The sequence below is a fragment of the Mytilus galloprovincialis genome, chromosome 6 (assembly GCF_965363235.1).
Source record: "Mytilus galloprovincialis chromosome 6, xbMytGall1.hap1.1, whole genome shotgun sequence".
In the NCBI taxonomy this organism is placed as follows: domain Eukaryota; kingdom Metazoa; phylum Mollusca; class Bivalvia; order Mytilida; family Mytilidae; genus Mytilus; species Mytilus galloprovincialis.
Window position 1 is genome coordinate 94200443 of NC_134843.1, and position 13084 is coordinate 94213526.

General features: G+C 30.5%; 1 protein-coding gene across 1 annotated transcript in view; it reads right to left on the bottom strand.

The window, feature by feature from the left end:
* Window positions 1-408: 408 nt before the first annotated feature.
* LOC143080767 (palmitoyltransferase ZDHHC3-like) overlaps window positions 409-13084 on the bottom strand; it is a 39025-nt gene continuing 26349 nt past the window's right edge. The window contains exons 6-7 of the mRNA XM_076256789.1: window positions 8435-8565; window positions 409-3689 (exon numbers count right to left, since the gene is read on the bottom strand). Of these exons, the coding sequence (XP_076112904.1) occupies window positions 3534-3689; window positions 8435-8565 (287 nt within the window). The 3' untranslated portion in view covers window positions 409-3533. The remainder of the gene's footprint in view (window positions 3690-8434; window positions 8566-13084) is intronic.

Sequence of the window (13084 nt, forward strand, 5' to 3'; positions counted from 1 at the left end):
GAGCCATGTGCGATGACAAATCTTGTCAAAGTACTTATAAGAAGATTATTAGTGCATATTTCCTTTAGCCTTTTAGTGATCTACAGACGTCTGTAAAATTGCCAACCTATTCGTTATTGTATCATAAGTCCTAATTGGTTGCTTATGACTGCTTAATGTTCCGTAGCAAATATTACATGCTTATTCAGGATGATAGAAGTTCGGATAGAAGAAGGGAAATTTTTTGAGGCATTAACATTTTTTTAAAATGGGGGGGGGGGAGGGTTATTGAAGGCTATGTAAGCTAGTCAAAGGAACATTCATCTATTGTCTCCAGAATCCATGTGAGAAAAATACAAAGAAAACTTTAGATAGATAATGACAATAGATGAAGTCAACAGGTCACAAATAAGCTTAAATAAAATAATATTAGATATAAATCACTTTATTGATAAATACTCTATAAAATCAAATATGTTCTCAAAACACAAAAAATAAATCGGACACTGTTCTCTAATATGCATTGACAAAATATAACAAGTCATCTAATCAGACAAAATTATTAACCAACAAATTATACAGACAACAATCATATAAAGACAAACATCATATTTCAAGGACTGATTTAACATGTTTTATGCGTTTTTTAAAGTAGTACTCAAACTATGATTAGAAAAAGGTATCATATTCTATATTCCCATCAAATCAAATAATGTAGTCAACTACCAATAAAGTGTTGAACATTTGAGAAAATAACAATTAACTATGCTTATCAGGATAATTGAAAAATATTTTTATCTGGCAGAGTTAAGCATAATGTTTTGTTTTAGATACTTAAAACTTTACTGATTTTATCATGTGCAGACAATGTAATGTCCCATTGACCTAATTTTGTAGTTTTCAAAAGAACCTTTTTGACACAAAATGAAAATGCCCTTATGAGAGGTGTTCTTTGAATTTAAATTCTGAGGGAGAAATTGATTTTACATAGAATCATAAATAAACAATGTAAACATAATAAATAATAATAAAAAAATATGTTACTAGCTATAGGTTACTTTGAATTTTTTTTGGTCATATTCAATCAAATTAAGAGCTGCTGCATAAAAACATACATAGTATGGGAATGCCTATATTTTGTAAATCATGTGAAAAAAAATCTTGAGTATAGATTGTTGATTATTCTAATATGATGTGCTTCTTTAGCTTTGTAAACAACACTGTGATAAAATTCTCGATAAAATATACTTAGCGCAGACTCAGAGATATGCATAATAATGGCTGTTATAATATCCTTCCCACGTTAATCTACATGTATTGGAACCTATTTGCAGATCCTTTGCAGATTTTATTGTTTTAAAAAGTGCAATTAAAAAAGACAAAATAACTTTTATTCTTATTCGTATGCATAATAAAAAGAAGTAATGCACAAGAGCTTGGAGAAATCAACAAAATAAAAATTAAATAAAATTCCGTGAAAGTCTATTAATCTTTTTGGTGCATTTAAGTCATTTCATAACATGACATCATACAAATGAAACCGCTAAACTTGAAAGTTTTCTGTTACGTGAACCATCGAAATTCGTATGATATTGTATTAAAACTGATTTTTTGAGGTAGGTTTTATTTTATTTTCTATTCTATTGCATTATTCGCATATTTACCCATTTCAGCAAGTCAACATGGCGGCTCCTTAGTTACAAAATGTCAACTTTTGATTTGACGGAAGCTTACGAGAAAAACATGTAAATTAAAAATGACAAATGTTGGGTTTGAGAACTTAAAGAATTAAAAATTTTTTTCCTAGCAGTTATTCTCGAAATAACCTACGCAAGTTACATATTTATAAAGATATTTGAGCTTTATCTAACAGGGAGTAAAAAAGAACAGCCACATACACAGCATACCACCCTCGCTTCAGTTTTTTAATGACCATATTTGTCCTATTAGAATCAAAATAATTCATGGAAGCCATAGATTGTTGGAAATTTACACATGGCCTGGGCCGTGATATTCGTTAATTTTATCCCTCGCTAACGCTCAGGATAAAATTTGAATATCACAGCCCTGGCCATGTGTAAATTTCCAACAATCTATGGCGTCCATGAATTATTTCTTAATTATTTGTATGTTTAATGAAACAATACTATGGTTACTTCTTTAAACAGTAAACCACAATGTTGTGTTTTATACAGAATTGATAGTCTTGACAATACAATTAAATATATAGAGATGGATAATAACCATCACATAATGAAGTTACCATACAAAATTCTGGATGAGTAATTAAATGGCACAATAAACAATACACATGTAATGACACATAACTTAGTTGAAATCAGATATTGTAAGTTCAACAAACAATTAAACACTGACTTTGATAACCTTGATTATTGTTAATACCATGTAGATCTTGTTTGAGTAGACAAAAGATGCTAACTATATCAACCAGATTGAATGAAATTTCTAAAGGAGCAAATTGACACAAAATCTCTTTAGAATTTTTTTTATCTAGAGTCAATTAATATTTTTCCATGCAAGTAATTCAATTTTTAGTATATTTTAATAACATTTTCTATCTTAATTGTAAGCCTGGGTTAAGGAACTGCCTAACAGATGTCTAATGCAAGTATGTGTATTTTGAGAGAGGGGTCAGATCAGATGTCAGAAGGTGCAATATAGGAATAAAATTTTGATGTTGCGCATTACCAGGTCTGATAATCAATGATTTTAAAATTACAAAACTGTAAGATTGAAAGAAGATTTAAGTTATGAATTAATGGGACAGAAATTAACAAAACAAAATTTCCAAAAATCAATTACTTAAAGGACAACATAGTCTACAAAAATAGATATGTGACTATATATAACACTTACATTTACTCTTTGTTAGCTTATTAATTCTTCTTTAAAAGAACTATAGAAAAATCATAAAAAACACTAATCAAAACTAATCAAAACTAAATGTAATACATTGAATTGAGTGTACTGTAATATATGAAGTGGTCAGTCACAGATCCATGTAAATAAGCTTCTCTTACAAATGGTGAAAGGTAATATTGATTGATTGATTGTTGGAGTTTAACTCCACTTTTAGCACTTTTGACTATCATGGATGCAGTGTTTTTTTATGGCATAGGAATCCTAAATGCCTGTAGAGACCACTTAATTTCAGTAAGAAAAACTAAACAGTTAAGATAAGTTGAATGCACCTTGCTATGACCAAGTTTCAAACCAGCCACCTCAGTTTTTGGGAGTCTAAACTCAATAGGAAGAAAGGCCTTTTGCAATCATAATTTTAAAAACTGTGTAGTTTTTCCATTTATCATAATAATCATTTTAATCAGTGATACTAGTTTATTTCTTCCTCACTGAAAAAATACTATGGTAAACAAATTGTGCAGCATCTAATCATTACCTCAGAACATAATATAAAAGTATGCGTAATTTCTTATTTCAAATAGAACTATGCTACTGTGCTTAACAAAATATTTTATTCAACGTCAAGTAAAATGTACTTTTGTTCTTTACTGTAGATTAAATTCTCCTTCCAGTCAAACACAGTGGTACGATGCATTATTTGTGAACTTAGGATTGGAAAAAGGTGAAAACCATCTCCAGCTGAATGGATGTCCAAACACTGACTTTAAACTCAACCAATAGGATTGCTTCTCCGATTCACCTGAATCTTTCTTTAAGTTCTCTATCCCCTGTAAGATACAAAGAAAAATGTCCATAAAAATTGAAACTGTATATGCATAAACATTGTATCTAAATTCTAAATGGATTTTTGAAGATTAATTTATTTGTACTGTTCTTAAATGAGTAACCTTCTTAAAAATTATAAATGATGAAAAATGCAACCCCCTTTTTCTTGTCATGAGTGGCCTTAGTCAATCGGCAAAGACTTCCTCCACTGTGTTTAGTCTTTATAAGTAAAATTTTAGCCAATTAAAGATCTCAATGTACTTTTCAGAAAATAAAGAAAATTATTCTTACACGTTTTAATGACATTTTGTAGTGAACAGATAAACAAACCAATATCACAAAAGTATGACTTGAGAATTTTTTTTACCGTCAGATGGGGGGGGGGGGGGGGGAAGATGGGGGTCCTAATCCCGAAATCCTGGTCTTAAAAACATGAAATCCTGAGTCCCGAATTTAAATAAATTTAAATCCCGACATCCCGTAATTTGAAAAAAAGAATTTCCGAATCCTAAAAGGGTCAATCCCTCAATCCCCAAATTCAAAATTTTAAAGGTCCAATTAATCCCCCATCACAGAATGATAATCATGATAATATAAGGAAGTGTCATAGATATCATCAGGTAACTTTCCACCAGTGAAAGCCAATTTTATGAAGAAACATTCCTGCAGTGAAAGTCAATTTAATGAAGAAACATTCCTGCAGTCAAGGTCAAAATTATGAAGAAACTCTCCTGCAGTGAAAATTTTCAGGCGAAACTTTTCTGAAGTGGAAGTCAATTTTATGAGGAACCTTTCCTGCAGCTAAAGTCAACTTTATGTAGAATTTTCCTATGTAGTGAAAGATAATTTTATGTAGTAACTTAATGCAGTGCAAGTCATATATGAAGTAATTTTCTGAAGGAGAATGAAGAATGAGTTTATACTTCATGTACAGTGTATTTTTCATAATATTTTAATATTGTTATGTCATTCTAAATTTATGAGATTTTAATCATGTTTTTTGGTACTCATCCCATATGAACATGATGAAGGCAATAATATATAGGATAATGTTGTTTACAGCTATTGTTGCTTCAGATGTTCCAGTTTCATATGAAGAAATACCATAATGAGATCGTCCCTTTTGAGTCAAAATTAATGAAGTAAACCTTAAACCAGTCTGACACAATTCTAAACCGAAAAATTTGATTTTTTCCATAACAAATATCTGTCTGTAGAGAAATATCAATCATTTCTGATTAAATGGTATTTTGCTGTCTAGATCATATTTTTTAATTCATTTTTTCCAATTACTAAGCCTGCTTTGACGAGCTTACGTCAAAATCAAAACTTTTTCATTTCAACATTAAGTAAATTGTAAATCTGAATACCTAAAATCAATATCATTAACTAAGGATAGGAATGTACTTCATGCAGACAAATTAAATAGGAGTATACGTTTTATCAAATCAGACTTTGAAATAAGCTCTAAATTCTATACTGGTCATGTTTAAAAAATTCACTAATGATCATACAAAAGAAAAAAATCAGACTTTTAAAGAAGTTAACAAAGTTGTAATAATTTGTATGTACTACTGCACCTCTGATAAAATGATTCCTGCCAAGTAGAGAACAGTTTGACAATTTCCTAACAAAATGTAAATGTTACATTTCAATAATCTACAAAATCTTGTAATTAAATTCGTTGAATCATCAGATACTGTCAGAAATTATCCAGATATCTACAAATGTCAAATAAATGTATTGTCAATCACAGTTAGTACAAATATTGGCCAAGTGTTCTGCACATGAAAAACTAAAAGGTTGCAAAGAGCATGCATTAAGTGCTGAATTAGTAGTTGCTACATGGAATATATATTGAGTCAATTATAAATTTATTCTGATTAAAACAAAATTTAGTATATGCTTTTATTTCAAAAACACACTTAAAAGTCTTAATTGTTTCAGCTTTTATTCTGATAACCTGGTGAAGAGACCACTGGCTGATTATATCAGTACAATTCCTTTCACGAATTATTGAAAACATGGTAACAGTGTAAATATTAAATTTTTCGCATTTTATTTCAAACAAAAATTAAATTCTGGTGATTTTGGACATCAGTTTTGTTCATAAATATAAATTGTACAGAATGCACAGTGAAAAAATGTGCAAAGGGACATAAGTAGGAATAAGTAGGAATCCATTGCATAATATAAACAGTAGCCAATAATCAAAAAGCTGATAGCTCTGAGGTGGAAGAAGGTGAATAAAAGGTAACCTGAATTACCACAAAAGCAGCCCCACTAACCCAGGCTGCTTTGTTCCATTATCGTTATGATGTTGTTTTTTTCTTCAAACAAGAAAAGGTCATAAGTACATGAATTTCCCATCCGTACAATCATTTTCTATGTTCAGTGGACTGTGAAAATTAGGTAAAATCTTTAAATTGGCAGTAAAATTAAGAAGATCATATCATAAGGAACACATGTGCACTAAGTTTCAAGTTGATTGGATTTCAACTTCATCAAAAACTACCTCGACCATAAACTTTATAACCAGAAGCAGGACGAACGGACAGACCAGAAAACATAATGCCCATAAATGGAGCATAAAAATAGTAAGGCTTGTTACATACCCGCCAACTTTTGAAAGTTCCCATAGGGGTTTTTAGTGCACAACAACAATTTTAAGGTTACAATTTTAAGCGAAGTATTTTGCACGATCTGGATTGTCTAGAAAAAGTGTCATATTTGTATGATGAACTTACATGCCTTTTTCTTAAGTCTGTTTGCATGATTCTAGTTATTAAATCGGTAGAAGAGATGAAGCTATTTTCTTGCGTAAGAATATTAGATGCTTGTTGAAATTTCCAATTTTGAATTATGCACACAAAGATGGACCTTTAACAGGTTGGGAACAACACTCCAAATGAGGGGTAACCTTATTGGAAGAACATTACAACCCACTGTAAAAAATGAGCACATTTTTATTCATATTATTTGATGAAACTTTCCCCCAAGAACTATGCATCTATTAAATACTAAATGGTCAAAATATGTCAAAAGAATTTTCTGTTGTTTCTAAACTTAATATATCTTCTTTATTAATTTGACCCCTCATTTAGAAAAAATTGTTCCAAATATAAGAATTTTCCCACTTTTGAGTTTAATAAAAATCTTAAAAATGTTCTTTCTTTTATTTCAACAGTAAAATGACCCCTTATTTTAGGAACAGTCCCTTATTTAAGGGACACCACTCATAATTGGGGGGGGTGTGTCCCAACCTGAATACAAAAATAAAATATGTTACAACCAGTATTATGTCAATAAATTAGTGAAAAAAAATACTATTTACTATCTTTATCATATTTATGGTAGTACAGTAGACTTCGGACAATCGGATACCAAAAATGTCAGCTAAAAATATCCGATTACCCGATATATTCAATTAGACGATGAATGTATATTCAATGAATATTCTACAATAATAAGTAGATCTATTGCTTAATATGTGAAAGGGCTGGAGGATTGATGGAGTGATTTTTATCAATAACATCACCACGATGTTTGCGAGAAAAATTATCAGCTGATTATGTAGCTAATGATTAAATTTGTTTCCACTTGCAGTTTTTAAATCCTATATTTATTAAAATCAATCAAATGTCCTGCAATATTTATGTAAATTATTATCTTCCACCCATAGTTTGTCTTTACTTGTTTAGTAAATAAATTATTTACATTTTCACACAGGTAAACTAATTTGGCTATAAATAGATCAAAGCATGTCTGAGTAGAATCTCTAATCTAAAATCGTAATTGTTATAAATTTTATTTCTTTAAATAATCAAATTTATACTTATGAAAATAATCATGATTGATAAAATAGTATTGCATAAAGTTTACGCTTTCAGAGACTATTTATGTTTTGGTCATGGTTCTAGAGGCTTCTTCACATATTTGTAAACAAACCAATATGGCCGCCACACGTGATTACCTTTGCACATGTGAAAAAAATATTTCTGACAAAAGTCAGATTTCTCTTGTCAAAAGGGATTTATATTTATATTGCAATAAATTATTCAGAAGGAGGTACATTCAGTTTCAATTATATTTCTTATTCTATGAGCATTTAGAGTTTAATCAAATTCTCCCAACAGTAACGTACTGCTCTTGTCAACTGAGTCTTGAATAATTCTATAAATAGATTCAAACCATTTGAAGTAGAAAGGCATCTAATTCACATGACAAGGAAAACAATGAATAAATACACCAATTTAATAAGAAATAGATCCTTTTTATTTATTAAAAACAAAATCTTCTTGTATGCAAGATTGCAAATTCATAACTTCAAGGGCGAACTTGTAAACAGGGCGAGTTGTCCCGATACCAAATTCACGCATGCTTACTACAAATATCTACAGTAAAAATATCCGGTTACAAGTAAACAAATAACGTTCATGGATTTCATGTGGATGAGATGAAATCTATTAATTTACATAAATAAAAAGGTCATATTTACGATAGTGATTGTTTTTCAATCCTAATTTACAAATTAAATGATTCAGATGCTTAATCATGTGTAAAAATCGGTGTCAGGAATCTTAAGTTGTTATAAAATTGTAATACACAGAAACGAATGCGGCATACCGAGGCTCAATGAGTTTAAAGTCGGTCCCATAGGTCTTCAGAAGACTTGACGTCTTCTTCCACCAAAAAAAACAGTTACATAAAAAATGCAGTAGAATACAAATGTAATTGTTTTACTTACAGTTTCATCAGAACAGATGGCTGTTAGTTGAGTACCACACATTATAGCTGTAAATATACCAAACAGCAACCCCTCAAATATAAGGAAAATCAGGAAAACTGTGGTTGCTGGTGGAGAAAACCCTGAGCATACTGAAAAAAAAACTCCAAAATACATTATTCTTGAAATAGCTAGCAGATAATGGATTTAACAGGAAGTTGGTGTCAGACAGATATAGGAAGTCATAACACGTTAGAACTCGTTACTCATCAAATTCAAGTTGCTGATATATTAGTTGGACAGTCATATAGACTGATAGATGGAAGGACATACAGATTGCAGTACGTGTAGTACCCACTTTTAGGGTATAATTGATTTTTATTAAATGTTGGTAAATAAATAAATACAGATTATACAGTGAAACATCCAAGATGAGAGCCTTTAGACATGCAAAGATCCTCAGTTTTACAATGTCATTCAAACTACTGTTAATATTAAATCAAGATTTGTTTGTCAAGACAAATGTAATAGAGATGCAAATCTTTAGTTTTAATAAGGGAAATTACCATTACCACATTGTTAAATATCAAGGTTACCATTATATATCTTATAGATAATGAAATTGTTTTCCTGCATGTAAGGTTAATAACCTCTGAGTGACTTTCTGTCCTACTCATACCCTTGGCACAACTGATCTATAATCAGACAACTTAATTACATAACAGCTGATACTTATCATTGCCAAGAAACTTCCCTCTTTATCTTGTCATTTCACTTATACTGTAAGAATTTAGACCATAACTTATCTTGACATTGTTTACAGCAAACCAAATAATTTATATCTTTTTCACCAAATGTGAACCAATTTTTAAAAAGTTAATTATTTTCTTCTTCAAAATCTTATAGTAATTATTATTTTGATAGATTTACCATATATACATGTACCAAAAAGTAAAATAACAAAATTACTGAACTCTGAGGAAAATTCGAAACGGAAAGTACCTAAGCAAATGGCAAAATCAAAAGCTCAAACACGACATGTACCAACATGCAAAAACAAGGAAGAGATGGACATGATGAGTGAACAATTCTTAAAATTAAGGTTCCAGAAGACCAAACCCAGCTAGAAACCTGAATGACAGTTAATTGGTACTAAAAACTTGACTGTTTTAAAATATCAGGATAGAGTCACCTTTTCGATATTTATCTTAAGACAATGAAAGAAAAAAACTCAAATAATTTTAATAAACACCTTCAATGAAGTAAACAAGGCATAAAACAAAAACAAAACACATATCAACTGATAACACAATTATATATTCATGATTTTATACACACACTTTGAACAGCAGAATGAGGAATAAACCTGTATTTTACATATTAAACCTGCAATTAGTATGACAGTTTAATTGTACCTTTTGATACCATAGCCTCTTAGAACTTAACTTTCAAACCTACAATTAGTATGACATTCAAATTGTACCTAATGATCCCACAGCCTCTAAGAACTTAATAGAGTAATTAACTTGTACTTTACAAAAGTTCTTTGACTCCAGAAAATCTATAATTAATATTTTGAAGTGCATATTACATGTTCCAATTTATATTACCATATTAAGACAGCTGCAATCATGCACCATAATATTATAATCTTGAATATGTAATACCATCAATATCTATACCAGAACATAGAGAATCTATTGATATAAAATAGTCATAACAGCAACATATCATTATTACATGCCTTCCACTTAATATTGAATCTATGCCTTCAGATTTTTTTGAAAAAAGTGTATGCCTTTGACATTATAAAGTCCTTGAAAATACGAAGCAAAGAAATAAATGGGGAATGTGTCCATGGGACACAGATGATGCCCCCACTAGCATATAACGTTACAAAGGGACAACACAAGAACTGTATAAATGACACCACCTAAATTCAAACTTGATCTGTGTTTTGTGGTAATAACATTGTGTATAAGTTTCATAATGTTTAGTTGAGGCAAAGGTCGAACCCTGAACAGTTAGGGCTAGTATGGACACAACATTCAAACTGGATACAGCTCTGAATTTGGATTGTGATTAAATAGTTGACACAGCATAGGTTTCTGACACAGAATGAATGTGGTCTAATGAACTTAAAATATTTTTTTTTGCTTTTGAGCAATTCACTATGCTGTTGAATATTAATCCTTTGATATTTGAAGAAATTTTCTTTTTCATTTCTGAAATCTGAAATAAGAAAAATTGAACCCCACCATTTTTTTTTCACCTCCCCCTTTCCCTTATTCCAAAAATGATCTCAATTCAAATTTCTAATGGAGTTTTCAACAATAACTACTCATTTAAATACATCATAAAATATAAAATGTCATACAGTCAATTTAAGTTGATTTAACTATTATTCTGGACAATTGGTGGCCTTCGGCTGTTTTCTGCTCTATGGTCGGGTTGTTGTCGCTTAGACACATTCCGCATTTCCTTTCTCAATTTTAAAGAAAGAAAACTCCAATGCAACATTTTATATTGGCAAATTTCCAATGAAGTTCATTAAACTAAAGTTTTTGGCAAATTTCCATTGGAATTTATTAATAATAAAGTTTTTGGCAAATTTCCAATATACATAATTTAAGAGCAGCTTAGGTGAGATATTAAAATGAGTTTCAATTACCAATCTTACACTGCTTTTAAATTATGTTTTGTACTTAAAGTCATAAGAAACCTCAAATTAAAAAAAAATATGCATATGTTTTTTATAATTAAATGGATAGTTTGCATTATACAACTTATGTACATATACTTTTTTTCTGAGGAAAGTTCTTTAATTTGTCCACATTTAGAAGAAGTTTACTTATTTTTAATTGCTTGCTTCCAGGAAGCAATTCTCCGACATATTTTCCATATGCATAGTGACCTGAGCGTAACCCTCCTCGTAAAAATCCGGTGATCGCAATACGCACGAATCTGTCATTAAAATAAACAATTATCTGATTGTACATGTTAAACACGTGCTCAACACCCATGCTTTTTGTTATTTGTTTACTATAAGGTGACAATCGGTAAACTTTGGCTTCAAAACACGGCATTTAATGAGCAGCCATATTTGTTAAATCATAACAGATAGAGAGAAAATAAATTGATGATTATACAATATATTTGCTTAAAAAATGATAAAATGGTGCACAGAGGGCTAAGTTTATGATATAAACATGCATTGGTTCAAGAATTGGATAAACATTATTTTTCACCACTCACTGGTTTTATATGACTTTAAGTAATTGTCCATTAACCTGGAAACCTTCCCCCCCCCCTTTTTTGCACCTTATTCCTTAACGGTTTGAGCCATAACTCCCAAAGACAATTCTTACCATCCCTTTGTGGTATTCCAATATCCCAAATCTAAATGCATGGTTAGATTCATCATATCAAAGAAACCCAAGAATTCAATTTTTGATGAAATCAAATAAAGTTCAATTTTGGACCCTTTAGACCTCAATGTGGACCAATTTAATAACCGGTTCTTAATATTAAAAATCTAAATACATGGTTAGATTCAGCATATTGAAGAACCTCATATATTGAATTTTTGTTGAAATCAAAAGAAGTTTAATTTTGGACCCCGATTTAGACCAACTTGAAAACTGGGCCCATAATAAAAAAACTAAGTACATGTTTAGATTCAGCATATGAAAGAACCCCAGGAATTCAATTTTTGTTAAAATCAAACTAAGTTTAATTTTGGACCCTTTGGACCTTAATGTAGACCAATTTGAAAACAGGACCAAAAATTAAGAATCTAAATACACAGTTAGATTTGGTATATCAAAGAACTCCAATAGTTCAATTTTTGATGAAATCAAACAAAGTTTAATTTTTGCCCCTTTTGGCCCCTAATTCGTTGGGACCAAAACTCCCAAAATCAATCCAAACCTTCCTTTAGTGGTCATAAACCTTGTGTTAAAATTTCATAGATTTCTATTAATTAAATATACTAAAGTTATTGTGCAAAAACCAAGAAAAATGCTTATTTTGGGACCTGTTTTTGGCCCCTAATTCCTAAACTGTTGGGACTTAAACTCCCGAAATCAATCCCAACCTTCCTTTTGTGGTCATAGACCTTATGTTAAAATTTCATAGATTTCTGTTTACTTATTCTAAAGTTATTGTGCGAAAACCAAGAAAAATGCTTATTTGGGCCCTTTTTGGCCCCTAATTCCTAAACTGTTGGGACCAAAACACCCAAAATCAATCCCAACCTTCCTTTTATGGTCATAAACCTTGTGTTCAAATTTCATAGATTTCGATTTACTTTTACTAAAGTTAGAGTGCGAAAACCAAATGTCTTCGGACGACAGCGAGGACAACGACGACACAAACATGATACCAATATGCGACCAATATAAAGTATTAAAAATAGTTGAAAGTCATTGATTTTTCTACTTTTTCCAGATCAATGAATAAATTGCTGATATTGAGCTTTGACATGAATTTTATAAGAATAAAGCAAGAATTGTTCACTTGAGAGCTATATATAATGTAAATTCAGTAAGTATTGCAAGTGATGGAGGCATGGTATTTTAATGTCCTCTTTGTGGACAAGCATACCCCAAAGCTTGTGGCACAATAACCAATGTAACTAGTCAGAAGCTCAAAATACATTTATAAATACCA